Here is a 19,357-nt window from a genome sequence, read left to right as displayed (position 1 = left end):
TATATCTTGTTATACCAACTGTGAGAGAAATATTGAAAAAAAACTTCTTTGGTGAACTTATGATTAAGAAAACAACTCACCTCAGACACACTGAAGTACATTTTTTTCTCTCTCACTATTCTTGAAGTTTCGCAACTTCTTGGGTGGGGGGTATATTTACTCTTGTAACATGATTCTTGAAATAATTTGGAATAAAAAAATTAAAATCTTAAAATAAATTGGAATGGAGAAAATGGGAGCTAATGATTTAATGAGAAATGGAGAAAAAATAAAAATATAAAGAATAAAAAAAATGAGAGAAAATGTGTGTAAATATTCAGGTTTGGATCGCCAGGATCCTGTGACAGAAGTCATGTTGAGGGTCAATTTTGTCATCAATGTCTGGCCTAATATTAATCAGAAATTGCAGAAATTAGAAAAAGGAATATGAATACACTTGAAGAACTATTAAGGGAGGCACAGTGAGTTTACCACAGGAGATGGATGGGAAGCAGAAAAATGGAAGCCAGGGGCAGGTATGTGATGCAGTGGATAAAGCACCGGTCCTGGAGTTAGGAGAAACTTGGTTCAAATCAGGCCTCAGACACTTAATAATTACCTAGCTGTGAGGCCTTAGGCAAGCCACCTAACCCCATTTCCTTTCACAAACCTAAAAAAAGGAAAAATAGAAGAAGGAAAAAGAAATCAGAATGATGGTTTAGGTTCCTAAAGAAGGGATTAAGGGGGAGAAAGGGAGATGGAGGGAACAGAATGATGCTTTAAATGTGGTAGAACAGAGAAAATTACCTGGCTTGGAGAGCAAGTACAGATTGTGACCCTCATGATCTTTGAGTATGAAACTCAGGGGCTCTTGTTCCTCAAGTTCAATCAAGAGCCCTTGATAAAACTGAAGGTTGGAGACTCCAGGAAAAAAGTCCTTTGAAATGTGTGTTTGTTTTATGCCCTGTCTAGTGTAAATGTCTTGTTCAGTATATCTGGATATGGGGACACGGCTTGTTTTAAATTGGGGGAGCTAGGAGTTAGGCTCAGGAGTTTCAGAAGGTGGGGGAAGAAGGAAGTAGATGTGCAGTGAACTCCTATGGCTCAGATCCTCCCTGACTGAGCCATGGTAACTCTGCTAGTGTGTAGAATTAAAGAGAAAAATGGAGGGTGATTATGAAAGAGAAAAAGCTGTAGTTTGGAGAGAGTTTAGAAGAGTTTAAGAGACAAATAACATGTAAGGGAAAGATTGAGAAGTTATATGAGGGAAAATTTCTTATCGTTACAGTGTCTGGGAGAGATCCCATTCTTTCTCCCTGGGTTGGAGGAAGGGTGTAGTGGGTTGGAAACAAGGTGGTGTTGATCCCATCTGCCATCTCCTTAAGATTTGAACTGTAGATTAAGTCTAGCTGACATGCCACCTACCCATTGAGAGGAGGGGCAACAGGAGACTTCAAGTTCTTAAGTCTCAAAGGGAAAGAGATCCTTCCCCAGGCAGGGTATGTGATTGGGAAAGGAAAACAAAGTATGAAATCCAGGGGTTAGGAAAACATTTGTTGAAAGGAAATCATGTTTAATGAATGTCTGCTCTGGCCACATGGTCTATAAACTGAAGTTTTGGGAATCACTCTAAGTGTTTTAAAGGAGAGTTATTAGTACTGTTACTTTCTGACAAAATTTGTTCAAAATGGGAGGAATTAAAAAACCTACATTGTTATATTAGTTTGGGATTATAAACTATTTTAACACTTTTGCAAAGAATTAAGTGGTGCTGGGTTAACTAAGAAGAGAAATATCCATATCATAGGGGATATTTGTTCAATTAATTTGGGAAAAACTAATTCTTTTCATGTTAAGCCTAATAATGCTTACAATTAAATTTTATTTTGGATGGAGTTTTTGGAATGTGAGTGCTGGATTCTCTGTATAAGGTTCTCTAAAATTTTATCAAGCTAAACTGTTGGGAAGTTTAGGTGTAATTGCATTGGGGTTTTAAATGTATTAAATGTATGAGACTGGATTCTGAGAGGTTCTGGTTAAAGAGGTCTGGGAGACAAAAATTTTAAAATAGTGAGACATTCACTTTGCTATTCTAAGGGAAATGAGATGTTTGAATAATAATTTTATGACTAATGTTTGTTAGCAATGTATGTTCAATTTTAAAGAAATTAAGAATGTTCGACTTCTGTCTGACAACTGCAGACAACTGATGGGGGCTCTGAAAAAAGCAATTGTGTGGTCTCCACTGTAATGTAATTATGAATAAGATTTTTTATCAGTTATGTGATATTCTTTTGGAACTGCAAAGTCATTATATCTTCATTATCCAGTTATTTCTTGTGACTATGTTATTTAAAGTCTGTCATTGCTAAAGCCAGGGATTAACATGGGATTGAATTGAAGGGGAAGAAGGGAAATACCGAGAAAGCATGGCCCTTTCTCGGATATATCTGTGGGTTCAAGAATATATGATAATGGAAGGATTGCTTTGTATAATCTACTAATTTGTGTGTTACTCTTATTGCTGTTTTGTTAAATTGAAATTAATAACACATGTTGTAAATTTAAATTCACCTAAGATGTTCTAATGCTTTCAAGAATTCTGAAAAGTAATTTGCATGTTAGGGGGCAGCTAGGTGTTACACTGTATAGAGCACCAGCCCTGGACTCAGGAGGACCTAAGTTCAAATCAAACTTCTGATACTTAATGATTACCTAGCTGTGTGACCTTGGGCAAGTCACTTAAGCCTAATTGCCTTGCCAAAAACAAAAGTAACAGTTTCTATGTTGAGGATAACTTGTAGCTAAACAGGTTCATTTATAGAAGGTTCAATCTACATATGTGAATTGGGAATATTTTGGAAATATATACATATATATATATATATATATATATATATATATATATATATATATATATTCCCAAACTAGTGGTTTGCTTAGAAGTAAAAGCACCTATGTAATATGTGAAAGATAAAAAACAAGATCATTTCAGATTTTTCTGTCTAATCTCCTGGAAAAGGAGGTATTTATTTAGGTAAAATACAACAGGATAGAAGGAGGATTCTCTATCCAAAGAGAAACTTAAATGCCATGTTCATTTAGAGATAGAGTAGATATGATTTCAGACAAAGAAATGTCTCTAGTAAGAGGTAGGAGGTGAGATCTGTAGGGCTAGTCACAGTTAGAATATCTGTTTGTAGGTAAAGACCCAGGAAGGATATACAGATCTTTAGGTAGGAGTTTCATTAACTGGGCCTCCTTTAAGACTGTAATTGGGATTTAGTGAACTATATTCACTGGAAATTCTAATTAGGTAAAACAACTCTTTTAGATCATGAGACTTTTTAATCAGTGTTCTCCTTTTAAGTCAGATACCAGAATGGTTACAAAAGGAAATGTTACTGGGTCAGTGTCATATTCTTGGAGTCAAGGGAGCCAATGGGCCAAGGATGTCAGGTGATAGGGCTGTGCAGCCAAAGGGATGGCTTCTCAATATTACCTGAGTTTGGATCCCTTTTACTTGATTTCCCCAAAATGACATTTGGATAATCTCTCATCTGGAAGAATAAATCTAGCCTAAGACATTTGACTACCCACATGACCTCTGACTGGACGGTGACATTCAATATTTATATCTTTATAGGTATTTTCCTTTAATGTCCTAGATCTTTACAGCTAGTTACTAAGCAAACCAGAAAAAAAGTTTTATGCAAATTGGATCTAATAGCTAGAGATAGGTTAGGTGTGAGGCTTTTTCACTTGCTATCATCTTCGTGTTAAGATTGGAATTGAGTTTCCTTAATTTGTTAGAGGGAATATTTAGGTAAGAAGAATAATGGGAAATTCTTCTTATAATCAAAGTTTCAAAGTTCCAGTTTAAGGAAAAGGAAAATATGGGAATGTTTTAGATAAATGACCATTTTGGTTAAAGGTGTTTGAGTCATTATTGTAATGAGAGCAAAGGCTAAATTTGTTCTATTTTTAAACCATATGCAGGGTACTCTTTGAAATAAGATGAATGTTGAACGTATATCTATGTGATAATTCTCATAGGGCGTTTCCTCATGCATTAAAACACTAATAGAGGGTTATTGTGGTAAAGTGAAGTATATACATCAATGTAGAAATAAGAAAAATTATAATCTGTAATAAGTTCTTAAAAGTAAGCTTCCCTTCTAATTCCCCCTCCCCTTACAGAGAGAGGGTGTGCCAGAGAAAGAGAGAGCATTTCAAAGAGAAAGAAAGTTTTCTCCCCATGGATAATTTCCAAAGCTCAGGTGTTTTGATTTTGTAAAATGTAATTCCTTCCATAGAGAAAGCACCCAGCTTGGAGGTGCAGGGGCAGGAAGCAGAATCTCTGGTACCAAGTTTTCCCATGTTTTAATTCCCCTAATCTTCTAGATAGGTAAACATGTCAATTGGACATATATCAAAAGTCCTTCCTTAACAAACCTCAGTCCACAGTGTTGCATAAATGAAGCTCAGCACTGCCATCACAGCTCAGCCTGAACAGTACACAGGGCAGGCCCACACAAAGGCTACTGTAAAACAACACTTGGGATCACATGTGAGTCACATTTGATGCCACATCATAGCTGACTTCCCACAAAATTCAAATATTTTCCCATTCCTGGACAAAGAAAAGGGAAACACAAGAGGAGGCCTAGAACTTCAATGATTTTCCTACTTTTCTGAAATCTAGGATCCGATAAAAGGTGGGGTCCTTCTCACCAACGGAGCTCCATCCAATTTCCCAGGTCTGGGTAGAGATTTCCTCCTACCTGGCAGGCCATTATATGTAGCTGTTGGCTTATTTGAGTTTGATTGTAATTTGGATGAAATTACATTGAGGAATGTCATTAAAGAACAATGTTGGCATTGGAAAAAGGGAGATAAATCTGGTCTGTTTTTTATTTTCCTACAGTCGAAATGTACCTGACTGAAATCCCCCCATACCTGCAGAAGGCCTGAATTGACAAACTGACTCTTCAACATCTTGCCTTGGTCATGTCAGGTAGGACCTTTCATCTTCCTTATCATTAAAGGGTTTATATTTTAATTTAAAAATTAGACACAATGAAATAAAGCCTTGAAAACAAATAATAATAGTAATAACAGCAGCTATTCCTAAGATAATGGCAGGCAGTAGAGTAGATAGTATGTCTTTTCTGAAGTCAGAAAAATTCCTTCTGTTCAAATCAGGCCTCAGACAGTTTACAGTGGTATGACCATGGACAAGTCATTTGACCCTGGTTGCCTCAAATGCAAATCTCTAAAATGTTTTGGACAAGGAAGTGGCAAATCACTGTAATATATTTGGAAAACCCCAAATGGGTTCACAACAAATTGGAAATGACTGAGCAATTAATTATTAATTAATCATTTTAAATTATTAATTACTTAATTAATTATAATTATTATTAATTGACTATTTTTATAATTAATTAATATTGATAGATGTTATCTAAGACCTCAAATAGGACCATGAAAAGTTGGATAAAGCTAAAAACAAGTGAATAATAGAATAATAGTTCTTTCTCTCTAATAGACATGTTGTAAGTGCTTTAAATATGATATATTACTAATTTTCTTTTGGGACATCTAATTTGAAATAATTTATTTCAATTATTTGATTTTACCTTATTTCATTAAAGAATGTATTTATATTATCTGCCATTGATTTATTCATTTTTCAATTGCTAAAGACCATAAAAATCCTTCTGATATTCCCATTCTTCAATTTTGAAAAGTCCAAATCACTAAGATTGTAGCATATTCAAAAATTACACTTTCTATACCTGAACAGTCTCTTTCATCTGTCTGAAAATCTTCACAAAACTACCAGTTTCATCTTAAATGAGATTGAATCCATGAATCCATCCACTGCTTCAAAGATTGCCTAGATTCAAAAATTCAGTGTGGAGTAAACCAACCTTTTCTGGAAAGATTAGTAATCATAATAACCAGAAATATCAACAACAGCAACAGCAACTACATTCTACCGATAGAATTTTATGTTCTTGATTTTAGTCAGCTTGTAACTATGAGGGTCATGGCAAAGAATTTCAGAAGGGACAAAAGATGCAAAAAGCAGAGTGAATGTCTGGGAACATTTGAAAGCACCACCATTTGTTGCTCATGCTTGTGGGACTTTTCTTGATCCACAAAAATAATGGAATGAAATGGCATCTTCTTCATCTCATTTTACAGATGAAATGACATTTAGAAAATGGATTGTATGATTTGTCCAGGGTCTCACAATAATTTTCGGAGCCCAAATTGAATTCTGGTTTTCCTGACTCCAGGTGGAACACTCCATCCATTGTGACACATACTTACCCCTTAACCTATCAACATTTATAAAATATTCATTACTAATTCATTACAAAAATTTATACTACAAAATTCCTTACAAAACATCATCACTAATATTAAGACAATTATTTGTATCATTTTTATTGTATTTATTTTATTCTTTTGTTTGAAGAAATTTGTCATAAATGAATTTTCTGGAAGAAGAGTGACTTATGGTGGGGGTATCTAGGCAAGGTGAAAAGAAATGTTGTCAATGCAATCTCTTCTTTTTTGAAAGACAACCAGAGTAGAGGAAAGGAACCAGCATAGGGAGTCATCTTTCTAGTTTTATCTTTGACTATCAAAATGACAACAAATAAGTTACAGATTCTCATTTCCCAAAAATGTAGCATAATGAAGAAATTGCTGATCTGCATTGGTGGAGGGACTTTCCACAACTATGTAAACTTATGTCAAAAAAATCCAAGAAAAAATGTTATTAGTATTATTATATTAATTCTAATATCAAAAGAATTTAGGTCAGTTTCTATTTGGAAATATCATTTCTAGGTGTACTTTGGAATGGTAATGGGACATTGTAATCCTATCTATAAAATAAGGGAAATGGAACTGTAAAATGAGATGGTCTCCATTTTTTTCCCTTAAATACTCATATCCTTCTGATATTAGACTAAACTTTTATATCTGAATGATATCTTGATCCATGTAATTCCAAAACATCTAATGAATTGATCACTCTGCCTATGGCTGCTGGGTGGTACCATAGTGTTTAGAATACTGTCCTGGAGTCAGGAAGACACATGAACTAAGTTTAAATCTGGTCTCAGACACTAGATCTGTGGTCATAGACAAGTTTCAGTTTCTTTACCTTGAAAATGATCTGGAGAAGGAAATGGCAATCCACTCCAGCATCCTTGTCAAGAAAACAACCAGTGGGGTCCCAAAGAATCAGACAAGACTGAAATGCTTAAACATGAACTCAGAGGCTGCTTTTCAAAGAATAGCCAAAAGGACATGCAGATTGATAACCCCACTGAAGGAAGAGATGAGCCTAATCCAGTCATGCTGCTGCATGGAAACACCATTTGGATTGGCCCAAACAATTCAGATGATCCTAATTTAGATGAGGAGAAGTAACCACTTAAATGTAAAAAGTTGGAAGTTAGTACTATAAGTAGAAGTGAATACAAAGCTGTTTATTGAAGGAAGAAACAGCAGCTGGTTCTGGACAGACTCCAGTCCTAGGTAGTGGGAGAGCAAGTCTTTTTATAAATTATGGGATATAGGAGGCAGGGTGGTAATGGTTTCAGTGGGACTGGGGGCTGGTTGAAGTCTCGATAGAGTTTAAGTTTTGTTAGAGGAACAACAAGCTGGTTAAGAGTTTCTTTGGAGGTTTGCCTTTGAGTACTCAGGAAAGGTTAATCAATGGGACTTTACTGTGCAAGAATGAAATTCAGAACAGTATCGAACATTAAAAAGTGGTTGCATATGTTTCCAAGCAACTTAACGCAATGACCTAGTTCTGATCAACCTGATTCTGTGACCTGGTAACTAATGTTCAATTGGTCAAAGGAGCACAGAAATCAACATACTCTCAGCCCAGGACAGCCTATTTCTCCTATTCCTTAGTTAACCTTATTAATAACTATGTTGAATGCTTTCTTCACCACTCTCACTTACACCTCATCCACCTGAACCTTCTAAACAGTTCTCATACCTCTATGGCTAGAAGTAGAGATCTTAATTTTCCACCCTTCTCCCATTACCCTCCAAATATTCCCCTTCATATTTTTGTCTTGAAGTATTCTTTGATTTTCTTATGCCCTTCCTTCATATTTCCAATATCCCTTTCCCAGATCCTGAATGTGATTGATTTATCGTCAATGTGAAGGAAATAACGGGATACACCACTGTGTCCTCCACCTTTCTTATTGAGTCAGACTCACTCCCTCCATAGACTTCCTCATAGTGAATAGAATTCATTGCCTTATTTTGAACCCTCACTCTACCAAAAGTGAAATGAATTATCATCTTCACAGATTCTCGGGATTTTTTTTTCATATTTTATATTTTCATGCCACTGTTCCAGCAGAAAAGGGTTTCCTGACATCTAAATCTCCTATAATAAATGTTGACCTAATTCTTAAACTTCTTTGTACTATAACCTCTTCCTTTACTTTGGCAGTGATTCACTGTAAGAGATATTATGTCATGTTCACCTCTGTGACAACTGGCAATGAGAATTCCTGAAAGGTAGTTGAATGGGTTGCATGCCAACCCTATACATACATATATATATATATATATATATATATATATATATATATATATATATATATATATATATATATATATATATACACATATATTTCCAATTTGTTATCTTGCCCTCCTTGAATCCAGAATATACAATGGATGAAAAACAAACATACCTCTCTATAGGGACCTTTTGAGAGGAGCCCTGTATACCTCAGAATGACTCCTCCCCTTTCCCCAAAGTTCAGCAGATACATTACTTTCTCATTTTCATGATTCCCTCTATTGGGAACTATATACCACAAAAAGGCATCTTCTGAGGGAACATGATTACCCAACAGTCACAACATACTAGTGGACACTGGAATTCACTTTATTATGGCTGAACCTGTAATACAATGATCCCCTTTATAACCCATGAAGCCCAAGCCCTCGTAGGCTTTCTCTCAATTTGGGACTGAGAGAGTAGGTGTAAGCTTGAGAAGAGATGAGATCTTCTTCTTCTGTTGGAATGTTGTATATTTATGTCTTCCCACCTGAGCCTAGCATTTGTTTCCTTGTCTCTCACCCTATGTTGAGATAGTACCTAACAAACTCATCTATTCCCATCACCCTCCAAACACATGTAAGGTAGCAGAGTCCCTGTTCTCATTTTTTTCTTAGTGGCTATAGTGAATCTTTCTGGAGTGGGGTTGGAAGCCATCACAAGGTCTCTGTATAAGTTTCACCTATCACAAGACCTACAGAAAAGTCTTATTACATGACCAAAAGCCTTCCATAAACTCAAGATCAATGAAATCTCTAGCTGCTGTAAACTTACAAAACAGACAGTGCATGTGCCTACTAACCACTAGGAAGGGAAGCTTCTGTCTGTTCCTGGATGAAAAATTCATCTTATGTGTTAATCCATCTGAATTGGTTCAGGATGTTGCTAAAAATTCGTTAAAAGAGCATCTCCTATTAAGGCAAAATCAGCTGACTCCTGGTCCAGTTGCCAGTCTTCCCACATACTCCCTTAGCTACTTCCCATATTAACCCCAATAATGGTCTTTTGGGCCTCTTCTTAGTTCCTCCTTTGTTCCAAATGCTTTCATCGTTCATTAAAAATACAGTGAATATTGCAGCATCTCAGATGATCAAATCCTTGATTCTTATTCAACCCAAGTAAAGCAGCAGTTTCAACCTTTACCCTTTGCTATAGCTCATGATAGGATTGCCCCCACTGAGCAAGAAGCAGCTCTAGAAGAACCTATTTCATGGCACAATCCCACTTAGAAAATTAAAGCAAAAAGACTGAAATGGTGTTTTCAGGTCTGAGTTATATTCTTGCCCAATAGAACCTCATTGATTATGCTTTACTAAGGACAAAAATCCAAACATCTATCAAAACTCCAAACAAGTAACAATCACTCCTTGGTGAGACCTAGAGAAGACTCCATGGAGATCCAAAATGGCTCCCAATCTCTGTAGAAACCATATTATTCTGTCTCCTTAAACACATAATTTCTAAAAAGATTTGCTCTCCCCACTATCCTGGTTTGGAGTCTGATCAGACACAGTCAATTCCTTCCTTCAATAAACAGCTTTGCAATTACTTCCATTCATAGTGTTACCTTCCTTTTAACAGCCAGATCACCCTTTGACCTTTCAAAACTGTATAAAATAATCAGTGTAATTGGATGAATTCCACAAACCACAAACCTCCTGTATGATCAATTTACCCTGTATGTGTCACCACTCCTTTCCCTTCCTAAAATATAACCAGGTGTCACACTCAGATCCTACAATTACCCCAACAGCTTCCAGGGCAAAGATCCCTTTGTGACACTTTCCTTGTTCCTCTTCCCTGTTCCCCATTGTCTCATGAAGATCAGAGTCAATGTAAGGAATTAGACAAATTATCTGCCATGCTTTTCTTATCTAGGAGTTACCAGAACCTTTCCAGTCCAGTAGAAATCACTAGCTGTTCTGCTGATCTCAAGGATCATATTTCTTTCTCTGTCTAGAAATGGAAAGAACAACAAAATGATAAAGCTTTTGTAAGCATTAAATAAGGGTTTGAAAGTCTGATGAGATGAATCTGATGCCTTCATATCAAACTGAATATGAAGATGAGAAATCGTGAGTTTACCAGGATGAATCACAGGGTATTAGACTGAGTGAATTGGAAATGATTTTGCTCTTGACAGTTATAGTGAAATTGGGAGGTAGGCAAGGTGTAGGGGAAAGGCAGGGTTTGCGTTTGGACAGTTTGAATTTAAGATGTCTCCTATCTATCTAGTTTGAGTTTTCTGATAATTAAAATTCATGATTAAACTTCAGCAGGGAGGTTGAGCAGGAGAAGTATATTTGAGACTCATTACCTTAGATAATTAGTTAAATCCACTGAAGTCAATGGGACCATTTTGGAAGTAGTGTAAAGGGTTAAGAGAAGAAGACCCAGGATAGAACCCCATGATACACATTTGATTATAGGACATGCTCTCCAGTAGCTTCCAGCAAAAGAGATGGGAAAAGAATGGTCAGATGAGTTAGAAGAGAACCAGGAGAAAAGAGTATCTTGAAAAATGAAAAAGAACAGACCTTCAAAGAGGCAAAAGGAAACGGTATTTTCAAAGGCTTCAGCAGGTCAAAGAGAATGAGGATTGAAAAAAATTCTTTGGTTTTTAACAACAAACATATCATTAATATCTTTGGAGAGAGTAGTTATGGTGAAATTATCATATTGAACTGTGCATTGTAAACAAATTAGAAGAGAATAGAAGGAGAGAGAAATGTGGAAGTATTGCAGTAACCTTTTCAAGGAATTCAGTCAGAAGAGGCACACATGAGATTTTTAATCATCAATGTGAATGAGATGTTGGAGTGAGGGTTTCAGATAGCTTTATGTTGTTGTTGTCCAGATGCAGACTGAAGAAGGACGAGGTGGACTTGAAGATAAAGAAAAGAAGTGATAGATTAGAAATATTAAATAGATAAGAATTTTCTGGAGGAAACAGGAAAGACCAGATTCTATGAGAAGGTAAGGTGCAGAGTCTTAGAAAGATTAAAGCTACTTCATCTTGGGAGATGGAGTAAAGGAGGAGATATCTGGAAAAGGCTTACTACTGAAGTGAGATGAAGAAGTGAAATGAAATGGAGTTTCCTGCCTCATTTTTTTTCTGAAAAACTTTGAGAAAAATATTTCAGCTTACAGAGTGTGGTGGGGAGAGATCCATGTGAGAGTTAAAAAACATGATGAAAAAGTAGATTGAGGATCAAGTTGAAATTCTTAACCACCATGTGTAGTTGCCCCATTGAGAATGATTAAATGAATTTTCTTTATTTTTGCTCAATAGCATATAGTACTGGGGGCAACTAGGTGGCACAGAGGATAGAGCACTGGCCCTGGAGTGAGCAGTACCTGAGATCAAAGCCAGCCTTAGACACAACAATTACCTAGGTGTGTGTAGCCTTGGGCAAGCCACTTAACCTAATTTCCTTGCCAAAAAAAACCCTAAAATAAAAAAAAAAAAGAATATTGTAGAGTAGTTTTTAGAAGATGGAAATCATTCAGGACTGAGTACAAAGAGTGAAATGATAAGGCATAGAAGGACTCAAGAAAAGAGTAAGTGTAAAAAGCACATTGGTATTCACTAGGGGTAAATATAGAAAAGTAGATGGTTCAGGTTCCCAAGGACTTCATCTTCTCTAGACAGAAAACAGAAGGGGAGACATGTTGGTAATATAGGAAAATTGAGATGCAGAAATTGTATAAGTTGAAGAATAAATTGATAATATCATGATTTTCAGACATATATATGTGTAGCTACATGTGTTGAACCATCTATTAAATTAAAAGGGTTTTTAGCTTATTAGATTAAGAAACCTTTATGATGTGGGCAAGAAATTCTTAGCATACCATAGGAAGTTATAGACATAGAATATATATATATATCAGTAGAGAGAGGAACTCACATATCAACCAATAATCCAGAATCAGAGAAAGTTGATTTAATGTGTAAAGAGCCCTATTCAAATTCTAATTAGCTTCAATGGATCTGATATGATTATAGAGCTCTGAAATGTAGATGATAATAACACAAGCACAATCACAGGAAGCCAGTTCAAAGTCATTTTTCCTTGTTCTGTTGATCAAGTTCCTTGTAGTGGAGATGACTCAAATGAAAAGTTTCAATTCATTTTTGTACCTCTAGACCCAGCAAGTGTCCATCTTACATCCACCTAGTCAGGATGTATAACTTGCGTCATCTCCTCCTGCCTAAACTACAAAATAGCTTACCTATTTTAAGAGTATTTTATCACCTCTTAGTCAGTGGGAATGCCCTATGCTTGAGCCAATATATGATCTACTACCAATATATCAATTTTTGACCCTCCAGGTCAAAGTCTATAAACCAATGCGATTCTTTATTTTCTCATGCCTTTTCTTTATATTTGGGCAGATTCAATTAAAATATGGTCAAAGCAGAAGGGGGGAATCTAAGATTGTGAAAAATAAAGGAAGTCCACTTCATGAGGATGGATCATGGATCCTTTAATAAAGTGACATTGGTTCAAAGTTATTCCTCAGTTTCTTTTATGGTAAGCAGGACAATTTAAACTCTCCACACATCTTAGTTGTATCCAGTAGTTCAAATGGAAAATTCAAGATCATCTGCAACCACACCATTTCGAGTGATATTTACCTTTTTTCCAGTGGAGAAGAGAAATGGTTACATGCATATGTGTGCCTTTTTGCTAAACTGTTTGCTGTGAATAGTATGGAGAAGTTGTATTCCATATAGTCAGACCGTGAGGAAATCAAAGACAGTATTAATATATGATACCAAAAACAATAGAAATTTCAGTACTTTTGCTACAGCAAGCATGCTTCGATATAGCTGTGAGTCACAATTTTTGAATGATCTATAATTCTTACTTTAATACTTGGTTGATACCATGTGCATATGATATTGTTGTCTAATGGAGGAACTGATGCATCAATCAATAACATCACACTTGCTATAAATTAAATAGAACTCATGAGAAAAATTTAAAAAAAATATAAAAAGGATCACAACAGAATTTCCACGGAGAGACAAATATTAGATTTGTTTCAGTTTATCTTATTGTATATATAATGGCAGTCAGAAGCATCATAATACTTGAATACTAAAGATATTTTACATACATTTATAATAGGGCAACAAAAGACATTGAATCTAAGTATAAATAAATATTAATTTCTTTGCATAACTGTCTTTCCTAAAACTTTCTTCAGAGCAGATAACACATCTTTATTTCTGAGACTGTAGATGAAAGGGTTGAGCATAGGAGTAAGAATAGTGTATGAAATCGCTAAGACCTTGTCCTGACCTGGTGTATGATATGACCTTGGTCTCATGTATGTAAAAGTAAATGGACCATAGTACATGAATACTACAACCAGGTGGGAGGAACAAGTGGAGAAGGCTTTTTTCTGGGCTTCCATAGATTTAATATGAAGTACAGTACGAAAAATTTGTCCATAAGATGCAAGGATGATGGACAATGGAATTAGGAGGAAGAACACAGAACTTGCATTAACTCCTCCTCCTTCATACCGTGATGTGTCAGCACAGGAGAGTTTCAACATGGCTGGAATTTCACAGAAGAAGTGATCAATGGTCCTTGAGGCACAATATGGGAGAAGCATCACATAAGTCGTATGAATTATGGAATTGATGAGTCCCCAAAACCAGCATCCAGAAGCCATTAGGACACTAATCTGATGGTTCATAAAGATAGGGTAACGCAGTGGGTGACAGATGGCTACATAGCGATCATAGGACATGGCTGCAAGAAGAAGGCATTCAGCACCCAAAAACATGAGAGAAAGAAAGATTTGAAACCCACAACCTACTAATGTGATAGAATTCCTTCCAGTTATGAAGTTACTGGCCATCATGGGAACAATGTTGGAGATGTGCAAGATATCTGTAAAAGAGAGATGACTGAGAAGGAAATACATTGGAGTGTGGAGCCGGACATCGAGGTAGATAAGAAGAATCAAGACTGTGTTTCCCATAATTGCCAACATAAAAATGAGAAGAATAAGCATTAAGAAGAGCAATCCATACTGGTTTGGATCCAATAATCCTAATAAGATGAAATCTCTATCAGAAGTCTGATTCTTTTCGTTCCACATTATGATTATTTTACTTTTTCACCTAAAGCTCAAAAGACAAGTTTTAGAAAAGGAAGAATATTGGGTTAATGCAAAGATCAGGACTGAATTTGTAGTTAAAAATTATGATGTCACAAAAAGATATTCAATAGAAATAAATCAATTAAATGAATTACCTGAATTAACTGAGGCCTTGGGATGATCAATTCATGGACTGAAGTTCTGAAAAAAATCAGACTGGTTCATTTGATGAGTTTTATATTCATGTTCCTTTCCTTATTGTTTTCTTACCATGATAGGCAATGAAGAAACTTAATCAACCCCTTAATAACTGACCTTTCCTTCTATTTGAGTAGCAAGAAACATTTTCTAATGCAAGGAAGAGATGAGAAACTATACAATTTTAGGAGAGACCTGTTTATAAAATTTGAAAGTACATAACATTCAAAAGCAAAAATTTCCCTGATACATCAAGGATGGGTTTGTTCAACATCATAATCCCTATCATCCCAATGAATATTATTTTTATAACTATTTCACTTTCATTTTATGGGAAGAAACTATCATTTCCATAACATAATTATGCTCAAAATACATATTGAATATGAAATTGCAAATTGAGTATAAATTTCTATCCCTTTTAAAAAATGTAATAACGTTATACAAATTTCATCTTTTGAATTTTTGATTCTTTCTTCATAACCTGTCCTACATATAAAAATATGAATGTATATATGTAAATTATTGATATTTGTTTCTATTTATGGCTTTGTTCTTTGTATAGTTTGTCTTTTGCATTTATCCTTTGTTCTTAATATTTCAATTAACAATAGTCATAATGATTAAGTTGCTCAAGAAAGACATTCATAAAATAATATTGTTGATACTGTAGATAATGTAATCTTGGTCCCGCTCTCTTTGCTCTTCACCTTTTTGTGTCTGTCTTTACATGACTTTCTAAAAATATTGAGCTCAAGATGTATTTTAATATAGAAATATTTCATCACAAAAATAAACCATAAATATTTCAGTCATTTTCCTAATGCTGGAAATCCCTGAAATTTCCAGTTCTTTCCAGATTAAAGAAAACTGCTCTAAAAACCAATTCACTTTTGTTTTTTTCATTTTCTCCAGTCAATGAACATTTATTTAGTGTTAATCGCTCCTGTAGGAGAGTCAACAATCATACAATTTTGTACAAGCCATCTTTAGACAGTGAAAGTAGAAAATATTTAATAGAAGGCACTGGAATTGAGAAGGATAAATGCTTCCTAGCATAGGTCAGATTTTAGTTAACTATGAACTATTTTTCTTCATGTATTCTTATGGCTTTCTATGAATACCATGCCTGAATAGTTCTGCTCAGAAGATTCTTTTGTGTATCCTTTATTTATATGCAAGCTCCTTGTAAGCAATAACTTTCAAAGTGTTTCTAAAACCATGAGGATATTAGTCCCTTATCTGGCAGAATTATTCTTTTCCTGTCTTCAACAGGGAGTAGTCATCATCCTTTGATAATGGAACTGTTCCAGTATTAAAATGGAAGATATTTATTACAAATCGGTCTAATATTTTTCCCAATGTTGTATTTTCCCTCTTCTTTACAGAAAGCAAACTCTCCCTCACACCACACCAAAGAAGAGAAATCTTTGAAAGGAACAGGAAAAAAGGAACATTCAATTTGATGGAAAGACAGATTTAATATGTGCCAACAGGACCATGTAGTCTGGTATCTCCTCACCTAGAAGGCATGAGAAGGACTTACCTAAATATTGTCCCATTTCCCCCAGTCTTCTCATCTCCTGACCTATTTGTTCTTCAGCACATTTGCCTGATACATTTAGAAGCTACAGTTTAATGGGTGGAAACATTAAAAAAAAACACAGAAAATACTATCAAGGACTCTAAAAATTCCACCCAAAGCCCGAAATCCTGGAATTCTAGAATGCAACTTGCTAAAGTGATGCATAAACAATTTAGGAAAACATTTTACTGTAAAAGAAGAAAGAAAAGCCAACCAATTTGTACTATGGGATAATACATTGCACTGACCTGAATGAGGGAGTTTTCTGGTAGGAGAAACATTCAAGAACAGATAATTACTTGTCCAGAATGTTGCAAAGGGAAAACCTGTTATATTGGGTAGAGAAGAAGCTGATCACAAAATCTCTCTCAATACTTGATTTGAGGATTTCAGCTTTACTAAAAAGAAACATTCAACTATCAAGGAGGCTGATTTAGTTAAAAACCTGCATTAAAACCCTGATCATTTTTTTTATTTGAAACATTAGCATACACTAACTTCATTTAGACACTGCTAAAATAAATGTTTTCTTTCCAATAAAAGAAAAAAATAAAAAAAATGCACAATTGGAAGTCAGAAGAAAGAGGGAATATTGGATTTTTGAATTAAAAGTTCTAAGTTCAAATTCTCCTGTTATTTACTACTTTCATGATCATGACCAACTCAATTTCCATTATAAAGACTTACTTTCCTGATAAATAAAAATAGAGGATAATGTGGGAGGGGGGTATAAATAAGTGAATTCTAAGATCCTGCACAATTCTAAATCAATGATTTTAGGATTCCATAGGAAGAAACATGGAATAAGGGATTGATCATCAGAAAGATCTAGGTTGAAGTCTGACAACAGGTAAATCACCAGGTGTGAGACCCCCCCCCACTATTCACTTAACCTCTCTGAGTTTCAGTGCTTTCTGTTTTAAAATGTTGATAATAATAATCATTACCCCACATTAGCTGTGAAAATCAATCGAGGTAATAAAACAGAATTATTATACAAACATTTTTGTAAGTCATTGCAATGAACCTGGTACTGCAAGCAATACAAATTGCAAAACACTATTGAAATACCTTTTTTTTGCTGTTGCTATGGTTATTTTTACTCTGTAATCCACTTTTTGTGAAAATGCAAGAATGGAACACAGAAATCCTCAAAACGGTATCCTAAGTCCTAGGATGCCCTCACCCTTACATGTATTCTGTGAGCCTCCAACACAGCTAACAGATCCCTGTGCCAATCACAAATACTCAATCACTTGACATTAACTAAATTAAGAAAACACTGAAACAATTTAAAATTATTTTTCCCACCTGCTTTTTTTAGTTATTTGCCTGTTCACTGTAGTCAAAATGATCCGGTGGAAAAACAGCCTAAGAATGGAGAAAGTGAATGTTGGGGCTCCTTGTTGCTTTCCACTCAACTATAAAGCCCAAGGATGCATGGGATTTGTAATGCTGCTGTTGAAGCACATGCATATTTGTTCATCTGAATCAATGTTAAAGTCACCTTTGGGATTTATAATGGGCCTTTAGAGAATTCTTATACATAGTTGCTCCATTCTTAGGTTTTACAGAATAAGTTAATGTTTTTGCAGGCCCATGGATGTTGCCACCAAGAACTTTGTATAGAGTAACAAGAAAAGGGCAAATAGGATGGTCAAGGACATTCTGTTCATGCCAAGTAAGGACTCAATAAAGGACCTGGGGGTGTGAGGACATCCAAGTATTCCTTCCATTTCTTGATAGCATTTATAAAGGGTTTTACTATTTCCAAACATAATCACATTTTGTTCTCCCATACACTTTGGACTGTTCTTCAGTTGTTTCAGTGAAGTTTGATTTTTTTGCAACTCCAGTATCCAACAAAAATATTACTTTTGCTCTCAAATGTATTTTACAGTTGAAGAAATTGAGGCAAAAAAAGTTTAAACAATTTATCCAGGGTCACATAGATTGTAGGTGTTGTGAGACCAGTTTTGAATTCAGAAAGAGGGATTTTCCAGATTTCCAAGACTAGTGTTCTATTCACTGTACAACCTAGATAGCAAATTCTTATAAAGATCAGGCTTGCACTGCCCTGTGCTTGCAGTATAGATTTTAAACTACATTCTAACCACGGCAGTAAATGTTGAAGCAGTCATACCTTTCATGAGACAAGCGACAATGACCAGGATCAATTATTTGATTTATGGTTGATATGTCTAAAAAGTATTACTTGAATGAAGTTTCTTTTTCTTTTTAAATAAATGCATTCACAACAAGGCTAGAGCTATATTTAGAGATGAAGTGAAGGTCAGGACCAGGTCATAAATTCAATATTCTTCATTCTTATGTGTAATGGTGTCATCTTTTAACCTTTAACAGAGATATTTTTACTGAAAAACATAATAATCATAGAAAAATAAGTATTTCCCTCCAAACATTTACAGGATTATTTGAATTTATGAGCTCCTTTCTCTTCCTTTGTCTCTGAAATTAGATGTTATAAGTACGTGTGTTTGACTATAATGTAGAATATGTTGAGGACGGTTATGTAAAATAAGACCTGCAATATATGTTCAACTAAGCTTATGAAGTATTTTAAGGGAAACAGAAAATGAAATTCCAGATGAGTTATATGGAGACCGCAAAGCATCTTAGGCAAAGAAATAAAAAGTTTAGACACTTGTTTGAGAGCAATGATTACAATGATGATCACCAAACCAATTGGACTTTGAGCACATATATTTATTTAATGATTCATTATCAAATGGCAATGCTCACAGTTATCAGAATTCCAGTTCTTCCAGACCCAAGAATACTAAAAAGACTTTATAAAAGACAAAGGATAAAGAGATTCATCATCAAAGAGT

General features: G+C 35.1%; 1 protein-coding gene across 1 annotated transcript; it reads right to left on the bottom strand.

Moving 5' to 3' along the window:
- Window positions 1-13,774: 13,774 nt before the first annotated feature.
- LOC141492713 (olfactory receptor 2AJ1-like) lies at window positions 13,775-14,722 on the bottom strand. The gene has a single exon (XM_074193339.1). It carries the CDS (start codon window positions 14,720-14,722, stop codon window positions 13,775-13,777), a length of 948 nt encoding a protein of 315 aa, XP_074049440.1.
- Window positions 14,723-19,357: the final 4,635 nt, after the last annotated feature.

The sequence above is a fragment of the Macrotis lagotis genome, chromosome 1 (genome assembly GCF_037893015.1).
Source record: "Macrotis lagotis isolate mMagLag1 chromosome 1, bilby.v1.9.chrom.fasta, whole genome shotgun sequence".
Classification (NCBI taxonomy): domain Eukaryota; kingdom Metazoa; phylum Chordata; class Mammalia; order Peramelemorphia; family Peramelidae; genus Macrotis; species Macrotis lagotis.
The sequence above is the reverse complement of the archived record's forward strand: the minus strand, read 5'-3'. Positions and strand labels throughout refer to the sequence as shown.

Bases quoted from the DNA above. Each gene is read 5' to 3' on its own strand.
- LOC141492713 (XM_074193339.1), bottom strand. From the start codon at position 14,722: ATGTGGAACGAAAAGAATCAGACTTCTGATAGAGATTTCATCTTATTA.